We start from the raw sequence: 22,160 nt of genomic DNA, 5'->3' as shown, positions 1-22,160 counted from the left end.
ACTCAAGTATCCTGTCCCCCATGTTCAGAGCCTGGGCCAAGGGAGGAAAATCTTATGAGATGGGAGTCTACCCTCTTGCTACATACATACGTACCGTTTTCAAGTTCCATCTCTCCGACCACTCTACTTCTTGCTGCAGGCACATACTCTATTTTGTCCCCTCTCAATTAGGTGCATATGTGTACATGTGTGCACATGTGCACTGTATATGTCTCCACATACAGGCATTTGCTCACATGTGTGCCCCAGGCAGGAGTGCCCCCCAACAAAGTCACGCAGACACACTGTCTCACTTGACCATACCTCCCCATGTGTAGTCACACAGACAGGACACACACACACACACACACACACACACACACACACACACACACAGAAAGAGAAAACATCCAATATAGCATTGTTCATTTCAGTTTTCCATTTACAAAATCCAATGGTGAATCCACGCAGTTAGAAAAAGGAAATGGAGGAAAATCCTCCTGAATGTACCCTATCTACCCCCACCCCTGTGGTGCCCCCACCCCACCCCCTGAAAGGCACCCCCATCACTATCACTGAGAGAACAGGTACCCCCCACCCCCAGCCTCTCAGCCACTCTGGCCTGCCTTTCCAGGGCCACTCCATAGCCAGGCTCATTCATGTCTCTCCTGCCTAGAGTACCTTCTCCACCCCTCTTGGGTCAAGGCTTGCCCAGTTCTGGAGCTGTCTTGGAGTAGGGAGGGAGTGTAGGACAAGGGCTTCTGTAGGGAAGGGAAAGGGGGTGGATAAATACAGATCTCCCTCTCTCCCAGGAGATGAGAGGGGGACAGAGAACTTGGGCAAGACCAGGCAAAGAATGCCAGTTTGGCTCACCAGTCCATAAGACTTGATGGGAGCCCAGAGTGGACTCTGCCCTGGGAAGGAGGCTTGGGATCTCCCACCTGGGGAATCTGGCTGCAGTCTGCTCCACTTGGGGTGGAAGTAATGGTGGAGGGAGGAAGAGAGGAAGGGCTGTTCAGCGCAAGGAAGTTGGGGGCTGAGGGCCCAGAAGGCCAAGGGTTACCACAGAGGGGCTTGAGGCTCCTGAGGCTTGAGGGGGACAAAAAGAGGTCAGAGAGGAATGGACTCAAGTCCACAGTGCCTTGGAGTTCATACCACTATGACTTACCAAGGCCCTCAAAGAATTTTCATCTTCAGGAGAGTATCATGAACTCAGGAGACAATTCTGGGGTTGAATTCCACTCTGACCCCAGCCTTTGGGATCCAGCCATTCTGGAGAGTTTGACTTTCTCCCTACACTTCCATGGGTGGGGGGCTGCTCCTGCCTGTATGGCACCCACATCAACCCCGGTGGGGTTGGAGTGGATTTCCATCCTCAAGAAGAAGAGTTGGGGGACGGGGATCCAGGAAGCAGCCTGAGAGAATGCAGCCAAGCTGGGGTCTCTTCAGCTCAAGGCATGTACTCACATCCTGCTCTTCACCTAACCTGGGCCCATCCCAGAAGCCCTTCTCCCTCCCCTCCTGGCTTCTCAAACAGATGCTCAAGAAACACTTGGGAGGTCTGGACATGGTGGGGACAGAGAAAAGACCGGGCTTGGGACCAGGGTTAGCCTAAAACAACATTGCACACAACGTAGCAATTAAACATTCCTTGCTCCCTGGGAACCCAGCACGCCCTTCGGTCCCTCTTGTCAGCAGATCAATTTCTCCCTAAACATCCAGGCCTTGCTAAAGGACTTGGAAGGGGAGGGTACGTGGGAGCAGAGGGGACAATAAGGGCTCTGGAAGTCTATTTTACAGGACAAATTTCCCCCTTCTGGACAATGTCAGAGGAGAGACATTAAAGCAAGAAAGCCTGTCTCCTCAGCTGTGAGTAGAAAACCCTGCATTTTCAGGTTTTTTTTTTTCTGAATTGTCACTTCTGTGTGTGTGTGAGAGAGAGAGGTGGGGGGGGGGGGAGAGAGAGAGAGATTGTAGAAGTGGAGAAGGAGGTGGCGGAGACGGGCCCCACAGAACTAGAAATGCCTCTTTCCTAGTCCCCCACCCAGTCCCCAACCCTGGGGAGGTGCTGGCAAAGGTGCCTAGATTCCAGGTGGTTCGAGGGGCTGGGGCTGGAGCTCAGAAAGAAAGGCTCCTGTATGGAGCCCCACCTCTCCCCTTCTGTTGGCCCCATCATGGTGGCCCTGACTTTCTCCCTGCCTGTCTGCCTACCAGCCTGCTTCACATGACACAGTAGGGTTCTCTAGGAGCCGGGGCACCTCCTGTGCCCCAGCAGGGGGCGTGAGTCCTCAGGCACTTCTTGAGGTCCTTGTTGAGCAGGAAGCAGACGATCGGGTTGACGGCAGCCTGGGCGAAGCTCATCCAAACAGCGGTGGCCAGGTAACGGTGGGGCACGGCACAGGCTTTCACAAACACTCGCCAGTAGCAGGCCACAATGTAGGGTGACCAGAGGAGCAGGAAGAGCAGTGTGATCGCGTAGAACATACGGCCCAGCTGCTTTTCACCCTTGACCTCGTCCATGCCCAGCAGCCGCCGGCTGGCTGCATGCCCATTCTGCCGGATACCCAGCAGGGTTGGTGGCATGGGCCCACGGCCAAAGCCAGCGATCCAGTTGGCAGCAGCCTGGCCGGTGGCCCCAGGGCCATGGAATGTCCAGTTCTGGCTGATGGCTGGTACCATCTGCACGGGCTTCATCTTGCGGTGTCGATACTCGAAGAGGAGCAGCTTGCCATAGACAGCATGTGTGGCTGCCATGAGCACAGCCAACATAAGCATGAAGCCCAGCGTGTCATTGGCCTTGAAGTAGCGATGCTCAAAGATGCACTGGTCCTCCTCACGGATGAACTTGTAGGTGCCCACGTCGAAGACAGGTGGGAAGGCCATGGCCACAGACAGGGTCCAGGCCATGCAGATGACAGCTGCGCATGTCCAGAGTGTCATGCGCTTGGCGTAGAAGCGGTGGTGGGCGATGGCCATGTAGCGTGTGACGCTGATGCAGAACAGCATGAAGGCCGCATGGAAGCAAAAGAGCACGGCCATAAAGGCCACAATCTTGCAGCTGAGCGCACTGAAGGTCCATGAGGAGCCGTGGCGCACAGAAGCCAGCACAAAGGGGAAGCAGACGGCAGAGCGTATGCCATCAGCCAGGCACAGGTCCAGCAGAAAGTAGTAAGGAGCCTTGTGCAGGGCACGCTCCTTGAGCACCAGCAGGGACAAGATGGCATTGCCCGCCAGGCTCACGCACATGATCAGTCCCAGCAGCACCAGCTTCACGTAAGCCGATGCTGATGGCGGAGACAGTGCGCCACTCACCTCCTCGGGCTCTCCAGTGGTGTTGGCCATACTGAGGGGCAGGGGCTGCTCCCAACCCTATGGGGTCAGCCAGTCCGGTACTCGATGGGCCCCGGGGGACTCCATCAGTTGTCCTGCTGGGCTGCACCTGCAAATGAGGACACAGACACAGAGAGACAGAGATATGAGGGCAGGAAAGAGACAGAGAGAAAACACACACACAGGGGCACAGAGACAGAGTGAGAAAGGACAGAACAAAGAGATAGAAAATGGACACAAATTGAGACAGAAATGGAGGGGATGAGAAAGAGAAGAGATAGGGAGAGAGACAGAACCAGAGAGACAGGAAGTGGGGGAAAGAAGGAGGGCGTAGGGAGGGAGGGAGAGAAACACAAGAAAAACAGACAGTGAGAAACAGGTGGAAAGGAAAGGTGAGGAAGAAACAGAAAGGGCAGTGTTAGTATGTCTAGGTGGCCTCCCCACTTATTCCCCGGCTGGTGTCAGGCCCTGCCCCTGGCCCACTGCTGCTCCTCCTCCCTCCTTGATGGGTGAGGAGGTGCTTCGTCTCTCTGGATGTCCTCGGTTACCTGTTTCCCCCATTGGTGGGTCTGTGGGATGGGGATGTTGGTGCGGCTCTTCTCTCCCTTTGCAAAGCCCAAAGTTTGTGTTCTTCAAACTTTTTAAACTGCCACCCATAGTAAGAAATACATTTTACATCACAGCCTGGTACACATACAAGCATGTGTACATAGAGCTGAACCAAAAGTTTCACAAAACAGTACGGATCCTATGTATAATGTACCTAGTTTCTATTCTGTTTCACAGTTTTTTTGGTTAATGCTGGTAGCCACTCATTAAATAGGTTTCTTTATTCATAACCAAGCATGTGCTTAGCATGCTCGTGGAACAATGGGAAGACCAGTGTGGTTGGAACAGAGTGGCAAGAGAGACAGTGGAAGGTGAATTCACAGAGGGGTCTGGGGCCAGATCGTGCAGGGCTGTGGGCCATGACAAGGACTTGGGTTTTTACTTTAAGTGAGGTGGAGAGTATATGTGAATATAAAGACGTAGGTATGCTTGTGTGTATTCATTTGTTGAAAAACTATTTATTGAGCACCTACTGCATGCCAGGCACTGGTGATACAGCTGTGAAATAAACCGACAAAGATCCCTGCCCTTGTGAAGCTGATATTCTAGACAATAAAGAAGATACACAGGTGAAGTATACTAGGTCAAATGATGATAGGTTCCTAAAAATAAAAATAAAGGAGGGAAGGGGGATAGGAAGTGCTAAGGGTGGGAGAAGTGCAGTTTTAGATGAGGTGGACAGGGAAGGCTTCATGGAGGAGGTGTCATCTGAGCAAAGACATGAAGGAGGTGAGAGAGTCAGCCATGTGGACATCTGGGGGAAGAGAAGTCCAGGCAGAGAGAACAGCCAGAGCAAAGGCCCTGAGGTGAGACTGCATGTGGTGCATTTGAGGAAGAGCAAGGAAGAGGGTAGAACAGAGTGAGTGAGGGGAAGTGGTAAGAGGTGAGGTCAGAAAGGTGGTTAGGCCAGATCACATAGGCCATGGTGAGGACTGTGACTTTTACTCTGAGTGAGATGGGAGCTGTGGGACGGTTTTGAACAGAGGCGAGATGTGATATGACTCAGGATTGAATGGGATCCTGCTTGCTGCGGTGAGGAGCACAGATCATGTGAGGCAAAGGTGGAAGTAGGGAGACTCCTGAGGAGGCTCTTGCAGTAATCCAGGTGAGGAATAACAGCACCCCCGTGCCTCTTGCCCTGCTTTGCTTCTCTTCCTAGAATTTCTCTCTTCTAATGTACTATATAATTTACTTTTTAAATAGTTGTTTTAATTAATTAATTAATATTGATATATAGTTCATGTACGGTATTATATAAGTTACAGATGGACAACACAGTGATTCACAATTTTAAAGGTTATACTCCATTTATAGTTATTATAAAATATTTACTTTAAAATTTTGGTTTATTGCCTGCCTCTCCCTATTAGAAGGAAAGCTCCACAGGGTAGGGATTATCAACTCACACACTCTCCTCTAGAAGAGCAGTGCACAGCACATGGTAGGCCCTCAGTCAAAAGCTGTCAAATCAATTGGTTGAGGGACTAGAGGGGCTGGTGGCTCAGGGAGGGCTGCCTGGAGGCGTCCAGGTAGGATTTGCTGAGAGAGCTGTCTGGGCAGTGAGTGAATGGGACAGCACAGGCAAAACTTGGGGGGAAGCAGGAGAGCTCCTAGTGTGTGCGGGCTGGGTGTGGGGTGTGACAAGGTAGCAGGGCAGTTCCCTGAGGAGAGGCAGCAAGGCAGAAGCTGGAGAAGCTCAGAACTCCTGCGGGGACTGGGATGGGCTTGAAGTTGGGGGAGGTGGGGCTTGAGTGGATGTCTTTCTACCTCCTCCCTCCCAGGAAAACGGCTCCCCTCTGCACTGTTTCCCAGCTCAATCCAACCTGGCCTGCCACAGCCATCTGGGGCCAGACTTTGATGGCACCCCAAAGTCTCAGAGCTGGTGCCAGTGGGCCAAGGGAAGGTGCTAGGGCAGGGGCTTGAGAGAAGCGGAGTTGGTGGGCCCCTTCAGCCCCTCAAGGCCTCATAGCTCCCACACAACTGTGGACCAGCCGATAGCTGGGTGAGTGTAAATATGCACACACACACATACACACACAAACTCCTTAGCCTTGAGGAGAGGCAGGGAGGAAGTGATAGAGACAGAGAGTGAATGTAAGACAGAGTCAGAGAGACACACGAGTGACAAAGAAGGAGAGAGGAGCAGAGAGAGAGAGAAAGAGAGACAGACAGATGGAGACATAGGAGGGAGGGAGGGAAGGGGTGGGAGAAATACACAGAGAAAGGAGAGAGCCTTACACAGAGAAGAGGAGATAGAAACAGAGACAGAAAGAGGAAGAAGAGATAAAGTGAGAAAAAAGACACACACATACACACACACACACACACACACACACACAGAGAAAGTGCAAGAGATAGACAAGGGAGAGAAATAGAGACAGAAAGAGAGAAAAAATAGAGACAGAAAAAATAAAGACAGAGGGACAGAGGGAAGGAGGGAGGGAGACAGAGACAGAGAGATAGAAGGAGAGGGATAATGCCAGGAAATAAAGAGAGAATGATATAGAGAAATAGACAGGGACGGGGAGTGAGAGACAGATAAAGAGGGGACAGAGACAGAGGCAGAGACAGAGACAGAGAGAGGCAGAAATAAAGATGGAGACAGAGAGAGGGAGACACAGAGACACACACTAAGACCGAGAAGGTGGATAATGTGTAGCCCAGAGTCTCAGTGAAAACAAAAACAAACACTAAAACAAAACAAAAAACCATAAAACAATAGAAGCAAACAAACAAAACTCTGGTGTTGCCTGGAAAGCTGGGGTGATTATATAAAAAGTGAGGAGAGTGTTCTTCTAAGCATAGACTGGCAGCCACAGCCCAGGACCATCCGAGACTAAGGGTGTGTGTGCATACACATAACACGTACACACCTGCTCGTGCTCAGATGCCCTTAGAGATACACAGACACCTACACACACACTCACAAACACATAGGCTACTCCTATAGAGACCCATGGACAGCAACCAGCTCACACACAGGGGCACTGGTGTGCACACACGGCACACACACACACACACACACACACACACACACACACACGGTATATCGTGTATGCCGCCTCATTCACACAGGCACAGTGTACCCTGCTTAAACACCAGTGCTTTGTCCTCAACAAAGGCATTACTGCCCCCTAGGGGACATTTTGGAAATTTATAGGAGCATTTTTGGTTGCCACAGTGCTGGGTGTGTCCTTCCAACATTTGGGGTTCTGGGCGAGGATGCTGGCCATCCAGTGACCTGCAGGGCAGTCTTACACAGCCAACATATGTCCCTCATCCCATAGGATTTTGGACTTGGAATGAACTGAACCTAGAATCTAACTCTATTTCACAGTTAAACACAGTTGTTCCTTTGATTTAATATACCCTGAATTATCCAGGAATGTGGCTGTCATGTAAGTCTAGAGACTGTACTTTGTTTTGTGGAGCACTTTCCTTGAGTTGTTCAGTATTTCGGAAACTCTCACCCCTAGGCCTTTGCCTGTCATTTGCCTGCACTTCGTACAAGGGGCAGCTTCTGATTTTTCCCTTCTCCTAAATCCACATTTACTCGTTATAAGATGTTACAAGCTTCTAATTCACTGAATCTCCTGGGGAGTGTCATGCCCAAGCATTTCCATATTGAAATGCAAATTATTTTCTTATAAGCCACTTTTATTTCTTATTTATTTATATTAGAGTTAATATAATGTGGCTATTGTATAAAATACTATATGAATTTTCTTTTGAAATTATATATGCAGAGAGATTGTATTATTTAAGAACTTCATGTCCAGATAGTAAAGGGGTGTTACAAAATATGTTACATAAAAGAGGGTGTTGGGTATGAGAGGGCTGAGAATTGCTCATATGCACAGACACACACACACGTGCAGTGGCCCACAAACCCACAATTATAACTCCCCTAACATACACACAAACTTTCAAATCGTGACAGATACACACACACAAACCTACTCATTGTCACTCACACGTAGACTCATATATACCCTTTGTCCCAGTGTACCTGATTATTCAAATCCTCTCATGTATTTAAACTCTTGCAACACAGCTGCAAGAAAACAGTGGCATACCTATATCATCACATATACAAATATGGTTACACACGTTAACACTCAGTCACTTACATACGCCAGCATGCTCACATGCACTTGAACCCTGCCACACATATGTATACACAGACTGCCCCTCAGATACCCACAGAAAAAACAGACAAGTAAAAAACTGCTCACATATACACACATGTACATACGCTAACACACTCTAACATACAGAGACCAACTGATCCAAAACCTCTCACATAGATTATGCACACTCACCAACACAGATGTGTACACCCTAGCACAGGTATACACAGATGCCCATTCATGTACACGCTCACTCATGCAGAGAAGTAGACCAGCTCCAACACAGACACAGACACACACACACACCCCTTAGCAATATGCAAGCACAAGCAAACACAAAGAAAAAAGCCAGATATAGTGTATACAGATACACTCTCACACACAGACGTCTATACACACACAAACTTGCTCACAAGCCAGATACTTACTTGACATATACAGCCTGCAACAGGTATACACCCAGAGACAAACCCGTGCAAGTGCACAGAGCAGCCAACTCCAGAACACACAGGTGGAAACATTAGCAGAGCTGTCTGGGGCTGGAGCAAGAGAGGGCTCGAGGGGACCATGTGAGAAGGGAGGTTGTAAATGTCTGGAATGCTTCCTGTCGAAACATCCCAGAGAGTCAGATTATTACTTTGGTTGCCACTGGTTGTTCATCATCAGTGAGGTTTTTTGGCTTTGCCCATACATGTACAATGTTTGTTTTTCTTTTAATTTGATCTCATTCTTATTTTTCCACAATTTTTTCTACGAAAATAGAAGGGCTGTATGATTGTAGCTGTTATTACTATTATATAGAATTAGGTGTTCCTAAAGAGAATATAACAATTTTGTTAATTTCCTTGATTGTTGCTTCTTTATTAAAAAAATGTTTTCTTCTAGAACATTTCAAACAAAAATGTAGAAAGAATCCTGTAATGAACCTCAGGGCATCCATCACCCAGACTCACTAACGATCAACTCATAGGGTCTTGTTTCACCTGTAACCTCACCCACTTCCCCCACTTCCAGAGTATTCTGAAGCATATCTATTATGCCATTTCATCCATAAGAATTTCAGTAAGTATTTCTAAAAGATAAGAACTCTCGGGCTTCCCTGGTGGCGCAGTGGTTAAGAATCCACCTGCCAATGCAGGGGACACGGGTTCGATCCCTGGTCCGGGAAGATCCCACATGCCACAGAGCAGCTAAGCCCGTGCGCCACAACTACTGAGCCCGCACACCACAACTACTAAAGCCCGCGTGCCTAGAGCCCGTGCTCCACAACAAGAGAAGCCACGACAATAAGCTCACGCACTGCAACAAAGAGTAGCCCCCGCTCACCACAACTAGAGAAAGCCCACGTGCAGTAACGAAGACCCAACGCAGCCAAAAATAAATAAATCAAATAATTTTTTTTAATTAAAAAAAAGATAAGAACTCTTTTTAAAACATTACATTTTTATTATTTCTTTGCTTATTTATTGATTTACTTGCTACTGGCTTTTAATATTTAAAATTTGGCAAATCTGATTCTTGGTGGGATTTCATAATTAATTTCATAATTAATTATTATCTTTTGTTTTTAGGTAAAAATATTTGTCAGTAAATGAGTGCAGCCTGACTATAGTTGAATTGAATTGATTCATTAAAGGGAACTCTAGGCCTTTCTGGGTTTGTCTCAGAGTGCTGCTTAAAAATGCAGAAGACCTAAAACTTGATTTTTGGAAAAAATCAGTTTTCAGAAGTCACAAAGGGTCACACAAAGGGTCAGTCTGCTGACCCCTTCAATACTTTATATTCACGTAGATTTAATTTTTAAGATATTTCTTTCCCCATCAAATTGGACTTTTTGATTAAAGCTGGAAAATCAAGAGACTCATAAGACAAACACAGTAGTCTCCCCTCCAAAATAACCCAGGATGTTCCTAATTTAAGCAATTTAATGAGGATTGTCTCAAATTTGAGTTCAGCTGCCCAGTTAGCCCTCTTTTCCTCAGCCTAAATGTCCAATCTGTGTGGAAAACTTATCAACAGAAACCTTCACAGTAGGCTATGTTGGTCAACTGACCACAAAACACTCTATCACACAGAGAAAGATTTGGAGTTTTTGAAGCATCTGGAAGAGCAAATTAAGAAACTGGGCTCTTTTTTGAGATGAGTTAGAACATTCTTAGATGGAGTTCAACCAGCTAGTAACAGGGTTATACAATTAACAAGTAAAGCTAAGATGCCCACCCAGTAGAATCTCATATGTTAGCAGTCTGCCAGGAAATTATCCACACTATATTTGAGACCAACAAGGTAGAAGAAATAGGACAGGGGCCACTTTCAATTATTTCTGTTAGGAGATACGCTGGTGACAGGTCAAAGGACATCGAGATAACACTAACCCAGAAGATTGCTGAATCAAAGGGGTTTTCATTTTATATTGATGTATCTCAGGATGTTGATTAACTGTGCTTGGTTTATAGTACTAGTCAGAAAGCCTGAAGAGAAATGCCAGAAGCACCAAAATAAACTAAGGTTGAAATATTCAAAGTGATACATAAATATTTTGAAATATTGTGGAAACTCTGCATAAATCTGTGGACTGGCGCTGCTGTTGTGATGGCAGGAAGTTTACAGCTGGAATTTGTTCTGAAAATGCTGAGAGTCATCCACTGAGGAGCCTTAACCTATAAAAGTTTGCCTGAAGGTCTAACTTCCAGAGTAAATGATGCCAGGTGAATTTAATTAGATCCAAGGCACTACCCACCCACTTGTCAGCTTTCTGTGAAGCACTGGAATCAGTACACCCTTCTCTATTGTTTTAAGCCTAAGTGTGTAAAGATTTTATAATGGATTTATGAGCTAAAAGAAAAATTTCAGCATTCCTCTGTGAATGATTCTCACTTCGCAGATTTGATGCTTACTGGCTTCAACACACGGCTCTTTGAGCACATGAATAAAATTACATCAAAAATTTTCGACACTCAAAGATACATGAAAGTATACCGACAAGGTTTATGGATTTGAAGCCAAACTTCAACTTAGAAGAAATCAGGTCAAGTATGGTTCCTTGGGTGATGTTTAGTTAGCACTATAAGTTAAACACTAAAGAAGACTTACTAGGATGAATAGAACAAGGTCTACTTAGGGGAAAACTTCATCATTATTTTTAAATACTCAAAATGAAAATTTTCTGTTGGATTCAAAATTCATGAGCATTTATTACAAGAAATTTCAACATCACATTTGACTGAAAGAAAAGAAAGAGGTGTTAGATTTAAAGAAGGATCTCACCTTTGAAGTACAAAATTCAAAGACTAAGAATTACAGATTATTGATGAGAGAAGAGTTTTAATCAATTAAAAAATACCCTTTGACCATTTGCTGCCACTTAGGCAAAGGGTTTCCTGTTGATGGTGACTACCAAGAGACAGAAGAGATTATGTAGCTATTCTGAGCATAAAACCTGGGTCTCTGCCTGGGCAGAGCAAGAACAAGTGAGTTATAAAAGGGAGGTGAAAAAGGGAGGCACGAACAAGCAGTTGTTCCATTTGTTAAGAAAGGTTGGTATGATGTGAAAGCACCAGCCATATTCAACACAAGAAACTGCACCTGATGCTTCAGAGAAACCAAAATGATACCTGATGACCCCAAAGCTCATGCTTTTGAGGTGAGTTTTGCTGACCTACACAACCATGCTGCTACATTTCATACATTCAAGCTAATTATGAGGACATTAGGGCCTAAACAACCTCCATGGAATGGGTATTACCTTCAACAACATGCCTTCCAAGATCAAGAAGAGGCAGGCCACAATGGAAGTTTATATCCGTGTCAAAAGTACCAATGGTTATTTGCTTCATTTGTTTTGTTTGGGATTTTACCAAGAAACACAACAACTTGGCATAAGGGATCTACGCTCAGCACCAAGTGATTTACCAAATCATGATGAAAATGACCATAAAACAAATCAAGACAGTCATGACCAAAGATGCAGAACAAGTGGGCACGAATGTTGACCACTACAGATTTGCACCAGTGAATTAAAAAGTTATGTTTACAGAAGTGAGCTCAAGTGTACTATGAAAAAATTTGGAAAAGATTTCATTTGAAAGTTGCATACAAATTCAATATTAAATAATTCTCCTAAAACTTGGCATTTTAATTTTTCTTACCACAATTTTTATAATATAAAGAAAATGTAAGGAATTTCTTTTCACCAAACCCCAGTACCCCTAAATCCTCTTAAGTTTACTACAGTGTGCCATACAAATATTTCACCTTCTCTGTGTGCCTGACACATTCACAGCTAGTCGTATTGCGTGGACACTTGCACACGTGAACAGATACACAGCACACAGGCATAGGTGTACATGGAGATTCAAATTTACACACACATCCAGACTTACCCCAGCTGATAGGTGCAGTCAGATGCTCACACACACACCTCTTCTACACAGAAAGAGGCATGTGTGTAGGTGCCCACTTACCAGCAAATCATGCAAAGATTTATATAACACACACACACATATATAACCACCCTTCTATAGAAATACAGGCCTAGGCACCGATACATTTGCCATTCACATGGGCACGTGCACACACATACACCTACAGACCAAATCGTACGGACCTATATGCTTTCAGACACAGTCATGTATGCACAGATATAAGAACTTGACATTCAGTCGCAGGGCAAGTGCTGCTCACATCCTACAGATCCAGGCCCTTCCCCACCCCAGGCTCTTACACTAAGAGATTAAAACCTACCATCTTATATGAACCCTGCCCTGGCACACATACATATACACACAGTACAGACTTGCTCGCCCATACAGACACATGGCTCAGGCTCACTGCTACACACAGAGGCAGGCAGGCAGGTGAAGCAATGCAGACTCACACATACACACCCACATAGCCACTGCTGCTTATAAACACAGACAGACACACTCATTCACACCTACACGTACATTCACATGACACAGATACACACATCCTAGTACATGGCCATATAGGCATAAATCCTCTACACACACACGCATCCACCTACATCATCACATATAAACCTGAATACCAACCTTCTTACATTTACAGACACTCACAACATGCACACATTTACATCCTGACCACTATAAACCCGTTTACATATTCAGATAAAAACGCACTGTGCACTACCACAGATACAGGTATATGCACTCATACACTCAGATGTGTGTATGCTGGGAAGCATACACACAGGGCCAAACCTCTTCCATCAACCTCCTAGACCCACACTTCCATCCTCATACACCCATGGTTTTATATACACACTGGGACACATATAAGTACAAACCCACTTTTATGTATAAACACACCCTCACATACACCCACGATCTGCTCATTCTCTCACACATACATGTGGATACTGATAATGTGGCAAATATACACATAGAAACTACCCCGTTCACACTTGCAGATAGACACATACTGTCACCTACACATAGGCGCATGTGACAATTATAGTACTGGGTAACACCTTATATGGCACAGAGGACTCATTATGTGCCAGGCACAGTCCAAAGCACTTTTTGAATATTAACTCATCCAATTCTCACTCTATGAGATAGGTAGTATTATTACCCCTACTTTATAAATGAGAAACTAGGGCTTAGTTGAGGTTAGGTGACTTGTCCAAAGCCACACAGCTAATAAAGGCAGAATTAGGATGTAAACCCAGAGCCTGGCTCAAGACCTTACAGATCCAACTTACTCACATGTAGAAACACACTCACCTCATACACATATACAGATACACACTACTTTAGCACAAGCACATGCACACACAAGCCATGTACTGACAGGCTCAGGTACAGTTACACACATACACATACACAAACATGGACATGCTCACATTTACAGACACTCCAGCAGAGGTATATCTTGCCCCAGGAAAGATATACACATTCATACAACGCCCACAATCATGCACCCCACCAAAACACACCCACACTACTAAACACACAAAACACCCACATATACCACCTACACACCATCTAAATATATCCACACTCACATACAGATGCACCCACTTTCTCAGATACTCTCCCCACCCAGATATACCCAAATGCTCTCACACACACTACCCACATATATTCACATGCACACACATCACCCAGATATACCCTATCTCCCTCCCATACACCATCCTGAGAGAACCGCACACATCCTACTTAGATATACCCACTCCCACACGCCCCAGCCCAGGTGGCTACACATTCTCTTTCTCACACACTATTCAGATGCACCCACTCTCACACACACACCCAATACTGATACACACTCTCTCACACACATCCCATCTAGACACACCCATCCTCATACACACATACCTCAAATACACCTACACTCACAGGCACTCCACCCAGATACAGCCACACTTTAAGCAAACTTCCAACTCAGTACACCCGCACTCTCACATACAACATTCAGATACACCCAAACTGACACACACTCCCAACCCAGAGCCCTCATACCCAACCCAGGCAAACCTACAGTCTCTTTCACATGTGGTATCAAGATACACCTACAATGACACACACACCATTCAAACACACTACACTTACACCCCACCCAGATACTCACACTCACCCAATTCAAATACATCCACATGCACAGATACCCACCTACACATAATCCAGAGACACCCACTCACAAACAAATCCTATCCATACATGCCCACACTTCTCATGTTCTTTCTTTGTCTCTCTGTCTCTGCCTCTTCCACACATACACACACAAACAGAGCCCACTCACACAGCCCCAGCCAGATACATCCACACTCTCATACATACACACAACATCCAGATTCATCCCATGTGGACCACTGAGATACATTCACACCCATATGCATCATCTAGATACACTCCACTACCATCTAGATACACTTGCAAATTCACACACACACATCCCATCTAGATAATCCAACTTTCATACATGCCATCCAGGTGCACTTCCCCAGACACTCCACTGCCCAAATACATCCAATGTTCTCATCCTCTCCACACCACCCAGATGCCCCCACATTCCAAACTCACACTTCCCACCCAGTAATGTCCCCCAAACTCTCTTTCACACACCTCATCCAGTTATACACACACTCACACACATACCCAAGTACACATATACCCAGTTATGCAACCGAAGCTCTAACAACACACCATCCAGATATACCCTAATACATACCCCACCACCCAAATACACCTGTGCTCTCACCCAGCCACCATCCAGATGCACTCACATTCAAACAAACTCCACCCAAAATGCACCCACACACTGTCTCACAAACAGCCCAGATGTACCACACTCTCTCACACATCATCCAGATACACCCAGCCACATACCAAAACACTCACATTCACTCCCTGACCCAATCAAACCCAAACACTTCTACCCCATCCAGATACACCTACACACTTCTCCCACTGGATACATTCATGCTCTCACACTCCCACCACACTCAGAAACACCTATGCACTCTCTTATACATACACACAATCCAGCTCCCCCCCTCCCTTAATCACCATCATCCAGAATACCCACACTCCACGCACACCATGCAGGTATACCCATGCTCTCTCACACACCACACACACCTCACTCACATATAGCCCCCACAGCATCCACAGATACTCCCAATTATATACACACTCACATACACCCCACCCTCACCCAGATGTGCCCAAATTCTCTCTCTTACACACACACACACACAGACACACACACCATCTAGATAAACTCCATCACACACTTATATTGCCTAGATACACTTGTGCTCTCACCCACCTACACACCATCCAGATATACCCACACTTGAATGCCCCCACCCCAATAGACCATACGCCTTCATACGCTCACTCTACCCAGAAACACCCACACTCCCTCTTACACACGTAACATAGATAGGTCCACACTGTAAAACATACATCATCTAGATAACCCCCGACTCTCTCTTGCGCCATCCAGATACACCCATACTACATACCCCTCAAATATATATATTCTCACACATATTCCCACACAGCCACACCCAAAGTGTTACTTATACCATCCTCCACCGAAATAGGCCAATGGTCTCATAGTGCCTCACAAATGCACTATTCACACACACCCACATCCACACTCATCCCTCTCAAATACACCCAAATGTCTCACACTCAAACCTTACCCAGAAACACCCAGGCTCTCTCTTACATACACGCAACCCAGATCCCTTCTCTCTCTCTCCCTCTCTCTCTCTCTCTCTCTCATCAAATATAGCACCCACTCCACACACACACCCCACTTCACCTGGATATACCTTCACTTTTCACTTATACATACACATTTAGATCCAGATTTCTCCCTGGATAGCACAACTTGGGTGCTGTGTGTGAAAACCATTTACCAACCCTTGATACCATACAATGCCATTTTGTCCTGGGCCTTTGATGGTGGGGGGAGGATGGGAAAGGAGGTCTTTGTGTTTCAAGAAATCCTTTTCTAAAGAGGTCACAGGCCCCCTTCCCTAGTAGGATATCAGTCATTTTTGGTTCTTACTTCTTGAGTGTGAATGATGACAGGAATTCTCCTGAGATCCTCACAGAAGCCCAGCACATGGTCAAGGCCAGAGAAATCCCAGAAGGGGGTCATGGATTGCTCAAGTGTTTTGGCTTCCATCATCTAGGATGTCTACACAATTAGAGCCAGACATGGTCTAGCAGGGTACCTGACTTTCAGATAGGCACATAAATACACGCTGGGGTAAACATAGCATCACGCAGACTCATAAGTACCCTCCCTTATCACCCTCTCAATGATAAGGCCTATCTGCACAAGCCCAAGGCCAAATCTTTCTCCCTCTCTCACATACATACCATGAGACAGGCACATGCACAAATACCTACACTCATCCCTACAATAGGCACACCCACAGCAGTGCACACTCACACTGCACTTGGTCCCACATATGCACATCCATTTATTCTCAAACACAGACATATATGCATAGCATATACTCACATGACATAATGCCCACGAAGGGCATACTTTCACTCACAAACACAGGTGTACACACAGGCATATTTACATATGTCCACAGACAGGCAGACTCTGTATCACACCCAGTGAGACAATGAACAAACATGACACACAGAGGTGAGCTCCCAAATGTATACACATACAGCCCCAGACACGACCACATAAGCATATTCACACATACTCACACCAGGATGTACTCACACACACAAACACCCAGATGTGCACATGCTTGTCAATTAGATGGTGTACTCATACATGGACATTCTAACACACATAGACTTATACACACAACTGGGCATGTACACCTATAAGCGTATTCACATGAACTTAGGCTTGTACATCATTCATTCCTGCAGGCACAGAATCAGACATGGAGACACAAATGTACTTACAAAACACACTCACACAATTACACACACCATTTATGTTGACACATGTTCATACACCCATATGAGAAAATATGCAAACAAAAGAAGACTCATGCACACATGGAAGAATAGTCACATATTCTCACACACTTGTACATCTGCACAAGAAGAATTGCTAACACTCATCACAGACAAACACATGCAAAGACAACCTCACACACAGACACGCACACACTCAAATGCATTTATAGGCCAAGAGTGGTGTGTACGTACATTCACTTACACTGTTCTACAACATATGCTCCAGAACAAACAATGGTAGATAAACACAAATACACATATGCAAATAATTAGAACTATACAAATTGGTGCAGTTCAGACACCACCTATGCATTCAGACAGACACACACCCTGGCATATTTACACACACATACACTTAGATGTGTGTGAATACACAGGCAAATATACAGACATGTTCACTCAAGTGCACACACAGCTAGATGTTCACACATACCAGCATATACACACACATTCACTCAGTCACTCACAGGCATTTCCACACACACATTCACACTCACTCAGAAATTCAAACAAAATACATAATGAGACAGGTGCATCCAAGTATTATGAGTTGTAGTTACTCATGCTCACCACACTCAGAGATGCACTCACACACAACAGTGTACCCACAAACACAACTAGACATATACATGAATGCAGCCATTTACCTATGCACACAGCCTTTTGTGCATATATTTAAAGGTGTACACCCCCCCAGCCATACCCATATATATAATCAAATGTGCACACATAGGCAAACCCACAAGGCATACTTTCATGCACAAAACATGTGCATTCACACACTCTCCCCTACCCACACAATTAGTTCTCCTTATACTAGTGTGACCATCTACACTAACATTTCCCTAATCAGATGTAGACCCATGGGTCTGTCTACAGACAATATGTATTCAAACATGCACACAAAGACGTAGACATAATTCAAAATGCTGGAGAATCCACAAAGACATTCACACACAGGCCTACTCATACATATACATGACAGGCACACCCACGCAGAAGCATGTGTACCCACACTTACCCTCCCATACATGCATGGACACACACACATACACATGCCCTTACACTTACAAACACACCATTTAGATGCACTTGTATTCATATGCACACAGGGGCATACACAATTATACACAATCAGATATATCTGGGCAATCACCTAATAGGACATGTACACCCAGGCATTCTGAAACCCTCACACTCATACACATACAATCAGACATGTACACTCAAAGACAAATGTATACCACATACATATATTTAGCGAGACATTCAACAGGCCTATTGGCTCAGAGAAACACACCCTCACTCAGGCTCAGGATCCAACATGCCCATTTGCTCACCCAGACAGACATGCAAAGTCATACCCACTCCCTTGTACACACACCATCCTACCCAGACACCCACACACTTTCACACTGTCATGTGACCTGCTAACACACACAGACTCATACACATTCATAGTGCCCATGAACAGACAGACACACACAGCCATATGTTTTCAGTTGCATATATACACCCACGCTCAGGCCTAGATGCCTCTGGACCACAGGTGGGGTTCTCTCCCTTCTGCACCAAATGCTTCTTCAGAGAAGTCTACTCTATAAGCCTACTCTATATATTCCACCCCTCCCTGCTCCCACAGAGGAGGTCTGCTGGGCCTCAGTGTTTCCCCTCTTCCTAATGCTCCCCTGGCCTTGAGGACTCTCCTCCAGCCACTGACCCCTCACTCAGTGTTCCACCACATCTCCACACCCAGAAACCAGCCAGCAGACCCAACTGTCCCTCCAGCCCAGGCTCTATGTTAGCAAGTCCCTGGGACCCGTCCCCCACAGCTCTGGCTGCTGCATGGGCCACACCCGAAGCCCTGTGATCTCAGAAGCTTCAGCCCTGTCCCCACGCCCTGCCAACCACTGACCACAGGCCAAACTCTTGCCAAGTCTCCCCTCAACAGGGAGATGCATACATCACCAGAGTCAGCAATGCTGCAGGCTGCAAGCCAGGCCTCTGCTAGCTCACGGGGGCTAGAGCCTCTGTGTGTGTGTGTGCACAGACAGGGGCAAGTGCAGGAAAGGAGCCTGGAAGAGGGTGGGGGCAGGAGGCTCTGCTCACAGCCACCACTTATTCCTCCTTACAAATGAGGAGTAACAACACAGAGTTGCTCCTGCCTCCTCCTCCCCTCCCCTCCCCCATTTACCTACCTGCTGCCCTCCCCAGATCTCAGCCAAGACCCTGGAGAAGAGGGGCCAGTCCTTCCCCCAAATAACTAATGACAATATTAATCATGAACACTCAGCAACAATATTGACCATGAGCTTTGCTGACATTGCTTCAGGGCCACTTCTATACACATCCTTTACTTACATGCACCAACTCATTTAGTCACTACACACAGCCATGAAGGAAGGGTTACCAGTCTCTTTGACAGATGAGAAAACCAAGGTTCAATAAGTAGCACACTTTCACTAAAGTTGCAGAGCCAGTAGTTGAGGGAGGTGTCCCTGGAGAATCCATGTTCTCCATGTACCAGGCTTTCCTGCTGCTTCAGACAGAGGGACCACAAGGCCATAATATCTGGGGAATCCCATACACAACATGGGAGTCCGAAACAGAGATTGAGAGCCTTGGATGAAGGCTGGGGCCCACACTGTGGGGACAACCATGTTGCGTCTGGCCCCTGCAGGGTGTTGTGTGGCATGGTCCTTGCCTCCACCAAGGCATCAGGCAGTCTAGGGCCTGGAAGTGCTCCCCACCCCCACCTCACCTTCCTTTTAGCCCTACAGTGGCTTCCTCCCCCTAGCTGGAAATCACAGCGGTATCTTCCCTGGTGAGTGAGCAAAAGTCTGTGCTACTTGTGGGGAGAGACAGGGGAAGGAAGGAAGGAAAGAAGGAAAGAAGGAAGGAAGGAAACAAGGAAACAAGGAGTGGGGGGTGGTCTGGGCTGGGAGCAGCTTCTCTGTCACGTCTACTCACCTGCCAGCTCACACACTCAGGCAGACACACACACACCCTGCATGCTGGCCAAGGAAGCTGGCGGAGAGTGGAGGAGGAGGGAGAGGGAGAGGAGGCAGCTGCAGGAGGCTGAGCCTGCCCAGGGTGCAGGCATCGTGAGGGGAGCACAGCCGGGCTCCAGGCATGCCTTCCACAGATAGCACACAAGGAAATATTAACACAGCCTCGTGCTCAAATGCGACCATAATGATAAAAACAGACCTTGTATGGGGAAACAGGTGGTGGTTCCCTTCCTCATGGGACATTTGGGATTGAGGAAGATGGGGATGGCTAGAGGACTCTCCAGGCTTGAGTGCCCAAGTAGCCCTTGTGATGGAGCAGAAAGAGAGAGAGACTAACAGAATCAGAGAGAGACAGAGAGCATGGCAGTGATGGAGACTCTGGAATATGTGTGGGGAGACAGAAGTCCCAGCCCCCCATCCTCGGTGGAGCGATGCTGACTACTTACCTAGGCTCTCTCAGCAGGGCTGTCTTGGAATCGAGGGAGGGGGCTCAAGCTGTCTCACTCAGGATAAATCACAGCCCAGGCCACATTGTGGGACCCTTCGTGATCTGGCAGCCAGTGACACTCCTGCTTCTGTTGCCGTGGATACAGCCGGGCTGGTCTAAATCGCAGACATCAGGGGAAGCAGGCACTGGAGGAGTGCACTGGGCAGGGCTGGGGGTGTTGGGGAACACCAGGTGGGCAGCACACAGCCTTGGGGTGCCCAGCTAGCTGGCAGGTGGGGGTCCAGGCAGGTGCTTCCCCAACTACACACTCCCACCCCCATCTTCACGCCACCGCCAAGCTGAGAGGGGGGCCAGCACTGACCCCTGCTACCCGTCTGCCCACCTGGCTGCCGGTCCCCCCTTCCCCCTCCCTGTCTGCCCGCTGGCCGCCGCCTTTTGTCCTCAGAAGACACGGTCCCCGCGGGGCCTCTGCCAAGCCTCCAGCAGATGCTCAGGGTCTGGGGCTCCTCCCTGGGAGCACTGGGGCCATGGCCTGGGAGAGCCCCAGGTTGTGGGAGCTCTCATCCAGGCTCACCCCGCTCCCCAGGCCTGTCGGGGATGGGGAAGAGGTGCAGGTCCACAGCCAGAGGCAGCAGCAGAGGTGGAGTTGGGGAGGGGATGGACGCCAGAAAGAGGGGGTGGGGTGGAGAGAGAGGCTGGCCCGATAGCTGTGTCCCGGGTTTTAGATCCGGGTTGAGGAGGGTGGCTCAGAGCATCCGAGGGGGGGGTCCTGATGCAAAACGGGGGCACCGTGGGCCTGCCGGAGGGACCCTCCAGGCCTGGGAAGCACCCCAGCTTACACAAATTTAGGTCCCAAGATGCTGGGGACACCCAGCCTGGATAAGGCATCGGCGGGGAGCCCAGGGCACTAAGCTGGACCCCATCCGGGCTGTCCGTCCCCCCTCTCCTCGATTTGCACGGTCCCTGCCTCAGGGGCGGGCGGAGGAGGGAGGGAGGCAGGGAGGGAGAGGGAGGGAAGGAGGGGGGCTGAGCAGGCAGGGAGACTCCCAGCCGCCAGCCTGGTCCTCCCTGGGGCGGGGCGGGGCGGGGCGGGGGGGCTGGTGAGGCCGGGGAGCAGCCGGCTGGCTGGCTGGCCGACTGGGTGGGGATGCTGGCGTGGCGGCTGTGCTGCCAG

General features: G+C 47.5%; 1 protein-coding gene across 2 annotated transcripts; it reads right to left on the bottom strand.

Moving 5' to 3' along the window:
- Window positions 1-573: 573 nt before the first annotated feature.
- On the bottom strand, window positions 574-21,675 carry GPR173 (G protein-coupled receptor 173). Of its 2 annotated transcripts, XM_059910253.1 has the most exons (3): window positions 21,369-21,675; window positions 20,985-21,141; window positions 574-3,418 (listed from the first exon to the last, which is right to left on the bottom strand). In XM_059910253.1, the coding sequence occupies exon 3, from the start codon at window positions 3,319-3,321 to the stop codon at window positions 2,200-2,202; it is 1,122 nt and encodes a 373-aa protein (XP_059766236.1). In that variant the 5' UTR covers window positions 3,322-3,418; window positions 20,985-21,141; window positions 21,369-21,675; the 3' UTR covers window positions 574-2,199. The 2 variants fall into 2 exon arrangements, with proteins under 2 accessions (XP_059766236.1, XP_059766235.1); XM_059910252.1 differs by having other exon boundaries at window positions 20,985-21,675.
- Between the last annotated feature and the right edge of the window lie 485 nt (window positions 21,676-22,160).

The sequence above is a fragment of the Balaenoptera ricei genome, chromosome X, assembly GCF_028023285.1.
Source record: "Balaenoptera ricei isolate mBalRic1 chromosome X, mBalRic1.hap2, whole genome shotgun sequence".
In the NCBI taxonomy this organism is placed as follows: Eukaryota; Metazoa; Chordata; class Mammalia; order Artiodactyla; family Balaenopteridae; genus Balaenoptera; species Balaenoptera ricei.
Note: the sequence above shows the minus strand (reverse complement) of the source record. Positions and strands in the feature narration are given on the sequence as shown.